Raw genomic sequence first — 14,148 nt, forward strand, 5'->3', positions numbered from 1 at the left:
GTCTAAATGATCATTAATAATCATTTATTTTAATTGACTTCACAAATAGGCTATATGTATCGTATGCATTACAGAGGGAAAGTTTGCAACGCGTCGTGATTGCTAAAATACCCTGATTATGTGTTGAGGATTGCGCGTGCTTCTTGCATGTTGTAGGTACGCATGCCAACGACACTGGACACGCGTTTCTTGAAAAGGGCAATAGACACATTGTAGGTGGAAGTGGTGTGAAAGAGGAGGGACTTGAGACTTCAGTTTGCGTTTCACTGTGCAAACTGAAGGGCGCTCGCGCTCGGCTCTCCAGGACTGACCGCTGAGCCACGGAACTAGTTTACGCTGACATTGGCGTCACGCGTTAAACTCCCACAACTGTGCCCACCGCCGACAAGCGGACGTTCCTCGAACCCGCTAAAGCCGAGAAGTTGTCCGCTTCTTCCTAAAGCGCCACTCTTCCATGCGAGGATGTGCATTTCCGAGGGAGGATTCAGAGTCGTGCCATGGTTTTGACCTGCGCGCTCCTCACAGAAATGGTGAGTGATCCAGTCATCATTAACGCGCTTTATAATTGCCCTGAAATCCTGAAAACTATTCATTAGGCTGTGTGATTTTTGTGGTAAGGATGAATACACTGTGTGATTCATAGCAGTCTAAACATTTCAGTGCTTAAGTGTCCTTATATGGGAGTTATATATTAAATTATGCGCTCATTTGTTAGACAGGCTTATAGTCTTTTATGAAACGAATGCTTGGGGTGTATAAGAAACATGCATAATAACTATCAAGGAATCATACCGCTTTAGGAGACATTATTTTCTCACATTTGACAGTTTCTGTACTTATAGCATACTTTAATTCAGCGTTTACTTCATTAATATTCCAATCAGAAACAACTTTCACAGTTCTTCATCAAAACACACACGCACAACGCATATTTATGTTCATATTTAACAAGAAATTGTGGTTTTCAACAGGTGGCTTGGAAATAACACTGTCTTTGTTAGTGCTTCCCAGATAATTTATTATTCATAAATACAAATGTCATGTGATAGACATAACTTCATATTTTACATAACGTTATGTAATCTACGTTAACTGACTGGATTTGTGTACCTTGCCCAAAGGTGCAAGAAGCACCTTGACCATCCCAGATAGTGTGATTCTCAGGTGCTTGAAATGTGGATTAATTAAAGATTCCATTAAATATTGATGCATTATGATATTGAAATATTAAGAGGCTGTAATTATACACCAGGCACTTGAATAGAGCCTCATATTATCATTCTGTTGTTATTGTTCTTAGCTGAAGTTTGCATAGCAATATCGTCAAAAATGTCTTAATTTTCTCCTCTCTGTTCAGCATTTTGATGTGGATTTTAGTGGCTTATAATCAACATTTAAATAATCAGCTGTGCTGACTAGATGCTGACAGTTCAGTAAATTTAATGGCAAGGTAATTTCATGATTGTCACATTTGGAAAGCGCTCTTTCACCATCACCAGGCGGTAATCCTTCTCCATGATTTGTAATTATGAAGTTCTCCAGTGACGCACAAAAGAGAGAAGAGAGTGAGAGAGTAATGAACACTTTAGAGTTGTCTGTGTTTTTGATATATGAATGATTGTAAACCTCACAGAGTGGTGGTAGAAAGTGTCGAGCACTTCTGAATGAACTCTAATCTGTTATGAATGCAACTAAATTTTTGAGCAAGTAACAGAGCATGTTTTTGTTCCGGAAATAGTATGTGAACCTGAAGAATAATCAGCTCTGTAAAGAGGGTAATTTCAGTTAGATGTTCCAATTAATGAGATGACAATCAGGTGCGAGTTTCAACGCTGTTCCCCATAAAACAAACACAGACTTTGGCTGTTGCGATCTGAGAATATGCTCTCAACTACATGTTTACAAAGTCGGTCATGCCAAGATTAAATGAGACTTCCAGAAAAAGATTTGTCTATATCAATAAGACTCAGATGACTTATAAGACTATTCTTAAGAATAAGGACTTTGACCTCCATAAACTCACCAGATAGCATTCAAATGAGGAAATCCAACAGCATTGTTTCTCTTCCTATTAGTGTTGAGCTAACACGCAATACTAAATGCACAAGACTTCAGGAGCTCTCAAAGAACTGAGGGTTTTTTAGAAGTTGTGGCTATTTTTTTTTATTTAATATGCATTTTTTTGTCTTGTTTCTTGTAATTGCTAAGTATGAAAGCCTGTTTTCGCCATGAACCAAAAAAACGGTAATTGCGACTTTTTATCTCACAATTCCTTTTTCTCACAATTAATAATAATAATGTTTATTGATTGTGAAATATAAACTCGCAATTGCGTGTTATAATGTCAGAATTGCTAGATATAAACTTTGAGTTTGAGAAAAAAATGTAAACTCGCAATTTGCGAGAAAAAGTCTGAATTGCGTGATAAAAAGTCACAATGACCTTATTTAGTTTTTCATTCAGTGGTGGAAATGGGCTACCATCGATAAGCAGTCTGAAATGCATAAGGCCCAGATAAAGATTCGCAAATTAATCGCACTTTTGATGCAGTTGGTCAAACGGTTTTACAAAAAGGTCTGAAATTGTTTGCGATTCGTTTTGATTCATTTGGACAGTTCACTCGCACACTGTATCATTTGTACAGGATATTTCATAAGACAGAAAACAAAAAGATTTTTACCTCTAATCCAATAGGAAACAAACATGCATTTGTCAGCGACGAAGCAGCACTTTATTGGCTTTTTATTGCACCTCCGTGCTGCAGGTAAACATGATTTATATCCCTTTGTATCCAAAAGAGTAGCCTATTAAAAAAAGCGTCAAACCCCCTGGATGGGAGTATCATGAACTGAGGGCTTTTTTAGCACCTTGCAGGATACTGGCAGCTTGTCGGTGTCATGTTCAGTTAAAACTCTCATTTTATGTTAAATGATCATCTTCTGGGATGCTGTGGGTGGTGTGTATTAAAACTAGTCCTCTGTGCTGATATTCGGACCGTTAGCAGTGGGAGGAGTTCATCACTTATCCACAGAGCTCCTAGGTTAATTTGCTGTTATGCAGTAGTGAGTGCAGCGATCAATATTGGCATCCCAAGCATGGAACAAATGTGTTTTGATAGATGGCTTAGTAGGGAGCTCTGGCCAGAAGATCGATAAGCTCTCCTTTACATTGCATTAGGGCCCCGTGTAGAGCCTTAAAACAAAGGTGGAGCTCAGCTGATGCGAACATGCGGCTTGCTTTACATTTCCTGAAGCTTCCGAATCAATTTCCTCTTTTGTTTAATCGCTTTCTGGGCACTAGGTGTAAATCCATTAAATAAAGTTTTCCGTTTTCAGTGGGAGCCATGTTAAACATTCTTCGATTTTGGCATAAATAAACTGTAGGATTAATGAGATTGGGTCACTGAAGTGATTGGGGTGATTTCATTCTCTGTGCCTTGCGTCGAACAGATTGTAGTGGAACGATCATTGGTTGGTCTAGACTAGAGAAAGAACTTCAAGATCCAGTTGCTGTCAATCACAGTGTGTTAGAGCAGAGTTAATGGTCTCAGTGTTTAAATTACTGCAGTATTAGGGAGACGTAGGAGGTTTTAATGAGGGGGTGGCACAATTTTCTCAGTGTAAACAAGGGGTTGTTTCATCTCACTTCACTGTCTGTCAGAATATTACTTTTAATTATTCTGATCCACTCTAAAAAGTCGTAAAATGGTAAATAAATAATAAAGTAAGTGGTTTTATTCAAATAACACAATACATCATTTACTCACCCTCAAGTTGTTCCAAACCTGTATGTTTTTTTTTTGTTTTTTTTCTCCCGTTGAACACAAAAGAAGATATTTTGAAGAATGTTGCTAACCAAACAGTTACTGGTAGCCTTTGACTTCCATAGTACGAAAAAAATACTCAATGGCTACCATGCATCATAATATCTTCTTTTGTGTTCATCAGGAGAAAGAAACTAATACAGTTTTGGAACAACTTTAGGGTGAGTAAATTATAATGTTTTTTAGGGAAACTACCCATTTAACCCATAACAATTTGTTTTGTTGGTATAAATTAATATCATTCGATTGACTCAGTGATGCTAAATATTTTTATTTGAATAAAGCCACTTACTTTATTATTATTATTATTATTTATAAAAAAAAATCTGAATTTAGATATAATTAAAATGATCTATTATTTTATTACTAATTATTCTAATTTATTAATTTTTTAATAAAAAAATTAGAGTAATAATTTATTTTACAACAAATTATGCAAGGTCTTGAGATTTCACTCTGCTTTTCTCAGGACACTAAGAAAAACAGAAAGTATTTTACTGTTTGTTCCCTCGTTGTTCTTGAATTCACAGAAAACAATATAAAAATTAAGTTTATAATATGTAATGAAATAGCATTATGTGTCACGTTACATATGAACATTCCAAGCTGCACGCTATGAGAAGAATCACCTTATCACTAATTCATTCTTTTTGCATTTTGCACATTTAACCTGTTAACCCGCATCGGCCCGCGGGCGGGCCGGAAGGGCGTGGTCGGGCGTGGTCGGACTTTTTATTACCTTTGTTTTAGAACAATATTCAATCAATTATCATTAACTATATATCATTTGAAAGCTAAAACACTCAAGATTAACGATGTGAGCTTGTTTTTGAAATCAATACACCAGAGAGGAAAGGGTTAACAGAAATGCTGAAAGACCGGCCATTTAAAATGAACAAAGCGAACCGCAGTACTCACGTTTGATCGCCAATAGCGCTGGTCAGCTCAGACTATTCCAAGACACACCAGCATACATTTCAAGAGAAGGGTCCACTCTTCAAAATGCATCCACTTTTTAATCCAAAACAACGAAAAAATAGGGGAAAACACGATAGATCCTCCTTTGTTTACATAAGCGATTCGAGTTATAGTTATCGATAGCGTCCATTTTCCAATAAATATCGATTATAATTCGTATTCCAGCTTTGAAACGCCATCTATTTCCAGCAGAATCGTCTCTTCCGAGTAAGAATAGCCCTCCCTCGTCTCTCTCCTTCAATCGCAGGAGCTGTTATAACCCGGGACAGTAAGCGCGTCCGTGAATGGGTCAGCGAGGTGTCAATCCGGACACATCACAATAGGGGTGTTTGAACCCAGCCAATGCCTCGCCAGCACAGTTTTGATGGATGGAAGTGTTAGCCAACCACAAGGACGTTTACAGTGATTGACAGTTTGAATAGTTTACGTAAGATTGTTTAGAGAATAGCTCGGCGTATTGTCCGTGTGTTTTCGTGCGCTCTCGGGTTACGCATGAAGCGTACAGATAATGGCGTCGCGGCGCTACACAGACTGGTTATCAGCGAACAGATGTTGTCCAAAGCTCACATCTGAATCTCTCCATCGTGGATCTTCGACTTGAGAAGTGTTTCTGTGGCGTTTGGTGGTGTTTTGGAGGACGTGGGGAGAAAAATGGCTAATTTAGTAGCCGAATACGCGCTGAGATCGCTGGGAAGCGTGGATAGCATTAGCACGTAAGTGTCTCCACCCTCCTCTTGAATGTTTATGTGTCTTTATCATGTATTTGCAGCTTTTGTTTCATGTTAGCTGTTTTAGATTCTAAAAATGACAACGGAGAGGGATAATATGAGGGGATTACATGAGTTTTGTTCGTGTGGGTGGGTGGGTGTGTTTGTTTGTGGGTATGTCCCGGTTATTGTGTGTGTGTGTGTGCGCGTGCGCGCGTGTGTGTGTGTGTGTGTGTACAAAATGTAAACAGTGTTGCAAGTTTGATTTGTTTTGCTTACACACTTTCTCACTCTTTTTCTCTCACTCTTCCCTGTCTTTTCAGAGGTCTGGTGAATCCAGATGGTCAGAAAAAAAAACATTTTAGTGGCTGCTAGAGCGTCTTCCTCCACTGTAAATACTGTAAATAGTTTTTTTTTTTTATTATTTAGTAATATTAGTAATAGTAATCTATTACTATATTAGTAAAATAGTAATATTCATAATATTCACCATATAAAATAAATAAAAAATACAAATGTTGTAAAAACAATGAATTTTGCATGTTTTGTGTTTTCACTAGTTCAAAAATGATCAAATCTGTTTTGGTTCACTGTTTTCATTATTGGAATTGTTCAGAATAAAGACTGTTTAGTTATGTTCAAATTCTGAAATAGTTTTGTGTTTTTTTGTGGTTTCATTGCTAGAGCAGTTCTGAATTGATATACATATGTAGTATGCAGTGTCTTATGGAGTCTCTAAATAGCATTTTTGAAAGGATTCCTAGACTTTTCTTGAAATAAAATATCCAAATGACTTTTCCAAAGCTTTTCTTGAAATGAAATACCATAAAGATGTACTTTCTGTAAGTCTTTACCTATAAAAAATTTATTATTTCATATTTTATTTCAGGAAATATTTAGGCGTTTTTTTTCAAAAATGCCATTTGTAGACTAACCAAATGACTAAATGAGTCAGCACTACAAATGCTGTTCAGAAATAGTTTTTTATTGTGTGTTTTGGTGGGCAGAGCAGTTCTGAATTGATATACATATATGTATTATGTAGTTTTGACTCATTTGGACATTTGTTTACAAAGTGTCTATTTGGGGTCTCCAAATGGCTTTTTTGAAAGGACGCCTAGATTTTTTTTAAATAAAAGCTTACAGAAACTACATTTTTGGGAGTATCATCCTCAAATTTGAATCAAAACATGGTCAGATGTTCAGCTTTATCTTTATGGTGTTTTCAGGCCTTTGGCATGAAAGTCTCATCCATTTTTCCCTTAGTGAGCTTCATTAAAACATATCGCGAGTCAATTTCATGTATATTTTACCTTGTTTTACTCTATTGCTATACTAATTTTGAGTTATTATGACTCTAGAGTAACAAAGGATCAAGTGTCTAGTTTCAAACAACACCAGATTTTTAAATATAGACCTTAGGGTTCAAGAGCTACAGACATTTTTATTTGGTTATATCGTTTTTTACAAAATGCTCAAAAATAGGGGCGCAGGGTAACAGGTTAATATACATAAATTTGTACATGTAAATATTGATATAACATTGATTTTCCTTCAGCTTAACAGCCTCCTTGTCCTTTAGGTTATTGATGTTCCTGCAAGATTGATATTACAGTTTCATGTTATTTACAGTAGTGCAGCTTTGGAAAAATCCAGGGCCTCTGGCGCCTAGTGTGAGATATCAGAGGACTGATGTCCACAGTATTAGAGTGGGACTCGCCGGAGGCATGAACCCACAGAAACACCTGGAGTTTCTTACCTTATGATGTCCAGCAGCATTACAGTGCATATCAGAGAAGATCACAGCAGACCCTCTCCTGCAGCGCTGGTGCCACGGAAGCACTGTTATTAGGAGCGCTGCACTTTCAGGGGGCCTAAAATGCTCTAGTTAGTTATTTCTGAGAAAGTACATTTTTACAGTGGCTCAGAGACATCAGCAGTGGAGTAGCACATACTAAACAGAGTTGTTTTATGGACACAATTATGCCGCTACTTTAACAATTTCAAATTGTTCTTTTCTGAGTAAAGAGTAAGTCGTCATATGTTTTGAATTTTGGCTTCGCTTGCTCCAAAACATCCACTCAGATCCCTCTGTGAGCTGAAATGATAGGACATATTTGGTAGCATCTGGGCCATTTTCCAAGATAAAGGCTGGAGTTTGTTTTGAACGTGTGCTCAGTGGAAATCAATAGTAACAAAGATGCAAAACTAGACAATTAAGTATTTGACATTGATTTCCAGTGTGCATATTAGTTCAGGAAACGTACCTAAGGTTTGTTTATAAAACACTCTAGGAGAGTTGCAAAATGATTTTTAAATTGTTTATCAAAAAATAAGCTTTAACTAAAGTCTCACTTGATCCGTGCTTGCTGTTCTGCCGTGCACCAACACTACTTGGGAGACTTGAAAAAACAAGCTTGCTGCTGTCAGCTCTCGCCTGCCGGTGGACAGAAAACAAACCCAGGAACGAAGCACTTACGCTTCCGCATGCTCTCCTGGCTTGCGTAAATGTGGCCGACCTTGACGCTGATTTATCTCTGTCAGTGGTCTCTGGACTCAATTGAAGAAATCTACTGTTTATAAGTGCGTTCAGGAATGTTAAAATGTTCCGTATGCTTTAGATCAGATCAATTTGTCTTGCCGTAACCAATGCAAATGTAAATCTTGCTTTAATTTGCATGGTTAGGAGGCAGAAGTATGCGATATGACTTGTGGAGGCAGCAGTCAATGAGTGTTTGACATGAGTGGGGTATTGACACAGTAAGCATAATATTTGTTCTGCATAATACTAGTAGACCTTAATAATTACGCTTGTTGTTTTTATTACAAGTACTTTTACTGCAGCCAGGGCTCCATAAAGCTGCCTTTCTCTCTTTCATAATCGATTGCTCTTTCTTGAAGGTGACCTCTTTGTGCAAACAGTCGAAAGTTGATTTTATTTTCCATGCATTGTGCGTCGGCAATGCATGCAGAACAACGCGCCGACATTATCTCAGCTGATTCCAAGAAAAGTCATTATTTCAGGGTGATCTGTAAATCCATGCCACAGGGTGTTGTAGTTTGATTTAGGGAGCTGCTTGCCACCTGGCTGATAAATCCGGCACTTCCAGCTGCATGTACCTGATCCCCGCATGTTGTCTTACAGTGCCGTACAGCTCCGTTGCACATCACTTTGCCTCTGCAACCACTCTTAGCTCAGATGAAGCAGACTGGCTTTAACCCTAACAAAAACAGTGCTGCACAATCCATCCAAGTCCTCTCGTCGCGTCTGCTCTCCACACGAGTTTGCACAGAGTCTGAATTCCAGGTCTGCAGCAATCCAAAAGCTCCACATCTGACACTTAGACTAGGAGTGCATGAAACCCAGACAGCAAACTGTGAAGTATTTACCTCTGAAGAAAGGCAAGAGAGAAATCATCGTAGTTTACCCTGGCAGAAGTGCGCCAGCTTTATAACCCCTATATGAGATGCCACCACGTCCTCCGCACCCGCTGACTCCAGAAAATAAACACTTAGAGCTACAGCCCACTTCACAACGTGAAAATGAATTCCCCTGAGCTTTTTCCCCCCTCTGGGCTTCATCCATTAAATCCATTTGGATGTGATGCACAAATAGGGTTTGCAGACTGGCCTATTTTGTCAGGCTTTTTTGCTTTGTGCAAATTCTTTTAAATAAACTTGATTTAATGAATGGATTCCTCTGAAATGTTTAATGTGTGGATAATTTGTTTTACAATGAAGATGGAATAAAATACTCCAAGTGGCCTAAAGGATGCTTTTGCTTTTCCACGCATCCCTAAAGAATCATTGTGATTCTTAAAAATATATTGCGATCTTTCTTTGTAAACTCAGCACAATATTTCAATGCATTACTGTGGAAGCCTGTTTCAACCATAGAATAAAAAATCAAGAGAGAAAGAGTCAGAACTGCAAGATATGTGCTCTTACAAAAGTTTCTTCTTGCAATTCTGACTTTTCTTAAAATTCCGAGTTTGCATATCACAATTCTTTTTTTTTTGTTTGTTTGTTTCCCCAAAAAAAATGTAAATATTTTAAAAAGTAATTGCAACTTTCTATCTTGCAATTCTGACTTTTATCTTAGAATTCAGAATTTACGTATCAGTTATTTTTTTCTGTTTCTTTGTTTCCACCACACAATAAAAAAAAATATATATATATATATAATTGCAACGTTTTTCTTGCAAATCTGAATTTTTCTATTTTAGAATTCTGAGTTTACATATCACAGTTATTTTCGTTTGTTGATTTCCACAGAAAAAAAATGAAAAGGTAAAAAAATTAATACAGTAAATTACAGTATGTTGTAGATAAATGAAGCATGCATGTACAGTTTTGTACTTCACTTTGCATCTTGGATTATATTTATACCTTTAATTGCGTCATTTCACTTTATGCCTTATAGATTTGATCCAAAAAAAGAATGCATAGAAATTCTACTGGGTTTCCTTTGGTAATTCTAAAGAGGAAAGGTTACAAAAGAGTTTTCTGTGAATTGTTATATAACATTCTGGTCTAACATGTTGAAATACTAAAGCATTAAAATAGATCTGCAAGGCTTCTTTGATTGCTATACCCTTCTTCATTGTGAAGAAAATTTTATATTTAAGACTATGATGATGACTGCCACAATAATGAATTAGCTACATCAGTACCAATTGTTTCTGAACAAAAAAAGGAGAATAATCTGTGTTGATATCTCTTTCCTGCTTACATTCATGCATTTAGTCAAACAGATCCTCATGTTCAGCCATTTAGCACATTTACATAAGCAAAGAGCCATGACACAATCACTGGTTGCTGTAACGATTTATCATTTTCAGCATTTACTTTGTAAAGATGCCAATTCTCAGTCAACAAGTATTGAGGTTTGCAGGTAGACTTGAGCAGACAATAGAGAGCCTACAGTAGTCACCCACTTTTCCAGCTGTCTTTGTTCGGGAAGTATTTTTCTCATTCGTTTTCTCCATTTAAGCAAGTTCTTCAGTAAAGCGTTTCAAGCCATGAATCAAACCAACCAGCTCTGAGATGAATCACAAGATCTCTAACTTTGTTTTGAAGAAAGTCGTGAAAGGATGTCAGGAGAATTGCATCATTTGCAGTGCTTTATGGGAGTGAGCAGTCACTGATGAGCTCTTTTGTTGTGATTTCCATTTTCGTGGGAACAGCGAATTCTTTGGTCACGCTCAGTTAAGGATTATGGGTTTAGAAGCATATACACTCACTGGCCACTTTATTAGGTACACCTGTTCAATTGCTTGGTAACACAAATTGCCAATCAGCCAATCACATGGCAGCAACTCAGTGCATTTAGGCATCTAGATGTGGTGAAGACGACATGCTGAAGTCCATACCGAGCATCAGAATGGGGAAGAAAGGGTGGATTTAAGTGACTTTGAACGTGGAATGGTTGTTGGTGCCAGACGGGCTGGTCTGAGTATTTCAAAAACTGCTGATCTACTGGGATTTTCACGCACGGCCATCTCTAGTGTTTACAGAGAATGGTCCAAAAAAGAGAAAATATCTAGTGAGCGGCAGTTGATGCCTTGTTGATGTCAGAGGTCAGAGGAGAATGGACAGACTGGTTAGAGATGATAGAAAGGCAACAGTAACCCAAATAACCACTCGTTACAACCAAGATATGCAGAATACCATCTCTGAACACACAACACGTCGAACTCTGAAGCAGATGGGCTACAGCAGCAGAAGACCACACCGGGTGCCACTCCTGTCAGCTAACAACAGGAAACGGAGGCTACAATTCGCACAGGCTCACTAAAATTGGACAATAAATGATTGGAAAAACGTTGCCTGGTCTGATGAGTCTCGATTTCTGCTGCGACATTCAGATGGTAGGATCAGAATTTGGCGTAAAGAACATGAAAGCATGGATCCATCCTGCCTTGTCTCAACGGTTCAGTCTGGTGGTGGTGTAATGGTGTGGGGGATATTTTCTTGGCACACTTTGGGCCCCTTTAGTACCAACTGAGCATCGTTTAAACGCCACAGCCTACCTGAGTATTGTTGCTGACCATGTCCATCCCTTTATGACTACACTGTACCCATCTTTCTGATGGCTACTTCCAGCAGGATAATGCACCATGTCACAAAGCTCAAATCATCTCAGACTGGTTTCTTGAACATGACAATGAGTTCACTTTACTCAAATGGCCTCCACAGTCACCAGATCTCAATCCAATAGAGCACCTTTGGGATGTGGAGGAACGGGAGATTCGCATCATGGATGTGCAGCCGACAAATCTGCAGCAACTGTGTGATGCTATCATGTCAATATGGAGCAAAATGTTTCCAACACCTTGTTGAATCTATGCCACGAAGAATTAAGGCAGTTTTATAGTACCTAATAAAGTGGCCAGTGAGTGTATATTCATGTAACCTCTGTGCTCCACTACACAAGCTAAACATCTGCAGTAAACCTACTGAGTAAAGGACAACAGGATTGATTTTAAAATATATCACTCTGGCATTAGTCTGCCGTTTCAATCCAGGCAGGCAGGCTAGCTAGAGCAATATCTGTCCTGACGTCAGTGGTTCTTCACGTTCACTGATGTATGAAACCGGCAGGAGTTCACCTTCAATGCCTGTAAATTGAGATCTCAGCTCAGTAGACAGGAGAGCTCAGAAACATGGTTGCTATTATTAAACCCTCCATGAATTAAAATGAAATGACAGAAAATTACAAAAGACATTCACAATAAAGGACACATAAATAGTCAACTCTCAAATTTGTGCTAGATTGCAGGGTCGGTGTGAATGACAACAAGCCTAATTTGCAAAGTGTCCTGTGTTAAGCACTGCACGATTTTCGGCTGTCCCAGACGAAAGGTTGACATCGTGAAACAATCGTGTTGATTTCTGTGATCGTAGCTCCTAATCTGTGGTCTTGTGTTGTACAGTGAGAAAGGTTCAAAGATGGCTGTTTTCATGGTCTTCCGACCAAAGATAGCCTACGATACAGCATGATCATCGCACAGTGTGATTGCTGGTACGATTCACGTTTACTGACCAACCAATAAAAATGTGACATGGCGCTAAAACATAAAACTGCTTACCTTAAGCTCTTATCCCTTCCTCTTTCACCGCTTCCACTTTTTTTCAGCACACATAAAAAATACAAATGCTGAAGTGTGATTTATCGTGCTCTTTTTGTTTACCACTAGCGCTCGCCGATAATGTTTTTTTTCTTCTGTAGTAATGTACGTCTTAGCGTACGAGTCAAAGGTGTCCTCAACGTACAGTCTGCACACATGTCGTAGCCAAGTTTATTAGATCCATGTCGCACAGTGTGACATATCTTATAGGATTGCTAAAATTGTGCAGTGTGTTTTGGGCTTTAGGCAGGACATCGCTTTTTTTTTTCTTTACTAAAACAGATTTCCATTTTTTAACCCTTTAAATATGTCTTGTAATAAAATCTTGTATTGAAACATTATTATATATTTTTTAAGGTTTCATATGAAAATTTCCAAAATATCAGTTAACTGATCCTCTGATCCACAAACTACAATTTGCCTCAGAAATAGTGTTTTTAGGTGTCAGTGAAGACAATGAAAACGAATTTGCATTTCAAATTGAGTGTTCTTCCCAATCAAGCTGTATTTCTGTGAAATTCTGGAAAAAATGATAGCTGTGAAATTTGTCTCAACAAAAAATTTTCAGCATGTTTCGGCAAATTTCACTATCTCCACCACATGTAAAGATGCAGTATGTAATATTGACAGCTAGAGGGTGAAATGAGTTCTGCAGTCCAAATTAAAAATATTAGAGAGAGCCGTTTATCCCACCCCTCCTCCTCAGACTTGATCATCACAAGGGTTGCCAGATTAATGATGAGCTTTACACTGTAAGTTGATGAGTTGATTTATCGATGTTTTAATATTCCTCTGGTCACAGAGCTTTTAGATGGATGCCGAGGCATTTTAGGCCGGGTTGAATCGGCAATCGCTTTCATGGCTGCAATACACTGTGTGGGTGGAGTCACACAGACCAAAACAAAAACAGACATTCCGACACTGAACACATTTCAAAGTAGAATAATTGGCTCTAGAATTGTTTATCAGAGAAGCAAGTATGTGAACTATGCTTCCTAAATATCTGCAAAACATTACATACAGAACCTTTCATTTATGTAACAACATTTCCATACTGCCCGTTTTGCATTTCCTTACCATTTTTGGTTGTAAAACGCTGGCAACCCTAGACAGAGCAGTGTGCAAATGATGACTGCAAACATTCTGAAATGAATTTCAGACAATTCTATGAATTACATTACTTCAATCTTGCTATCCCTTGTGAAAAAGATACATATTTTACATATTTTATATGTACTTTAAAATATGGTAAATATGTACTTCTCAATAAGTAATTAATGTGAACTAAAATATACTTACATGTAATTTCAATGTACTTCAATGTTATATATCTCTGGCAATGAAGTTGAAATTTAAAAAAAAAAAAAAAAAAATTTAGTATAGGCTATTTAATTTTATTTAAAAAATCTCTTAATTGCGTAGTTACAATCAATATAAACACAAAATGGAAACCCACTACATTTATTGACAAAATCTCTAAAACAAATACACAAAAATGCGTTTTGCTGAT

At 37.7% G+C, this 14,148-nt stretch overlaps 1 protein-coding gene across 1 annotated transcript in view; it reads left to right on the top strand.

The window, feature by feature from the left end:
* Positions 1-304: 304 nt before the first annotated feature.
* LOC306883388 (5-hydroxytryptamine receptor 4-like) overlaps positions 305-14,148 on the top strand; it is a 118,229-nt gene continuing 104,385 nt past the window's right edge. The window contains exon 1 of the mRNA XM_079438595.1: positions 305-530. Within this exon, the coding sequence (XP_079294721.1) occupies positions 455-530 (76 nt within the window). The 5' untranslated portion in view covers positions 305-454. The remainder of the gene's footprint in view (positions 531-14,148) is intronic.

This window comes from Barbus barbus (assembly GCF_936440315.1).
Source record: "Barbus barbus genome assembly, chromosome: 17".
NCBI classification, from domain to species: domain Eukaryota; kingdom Metazoa; phylum Chordata; class Actinopteri; order Cypriniformes; family Cyprinidae; genus Barbus; species Barbus barbus.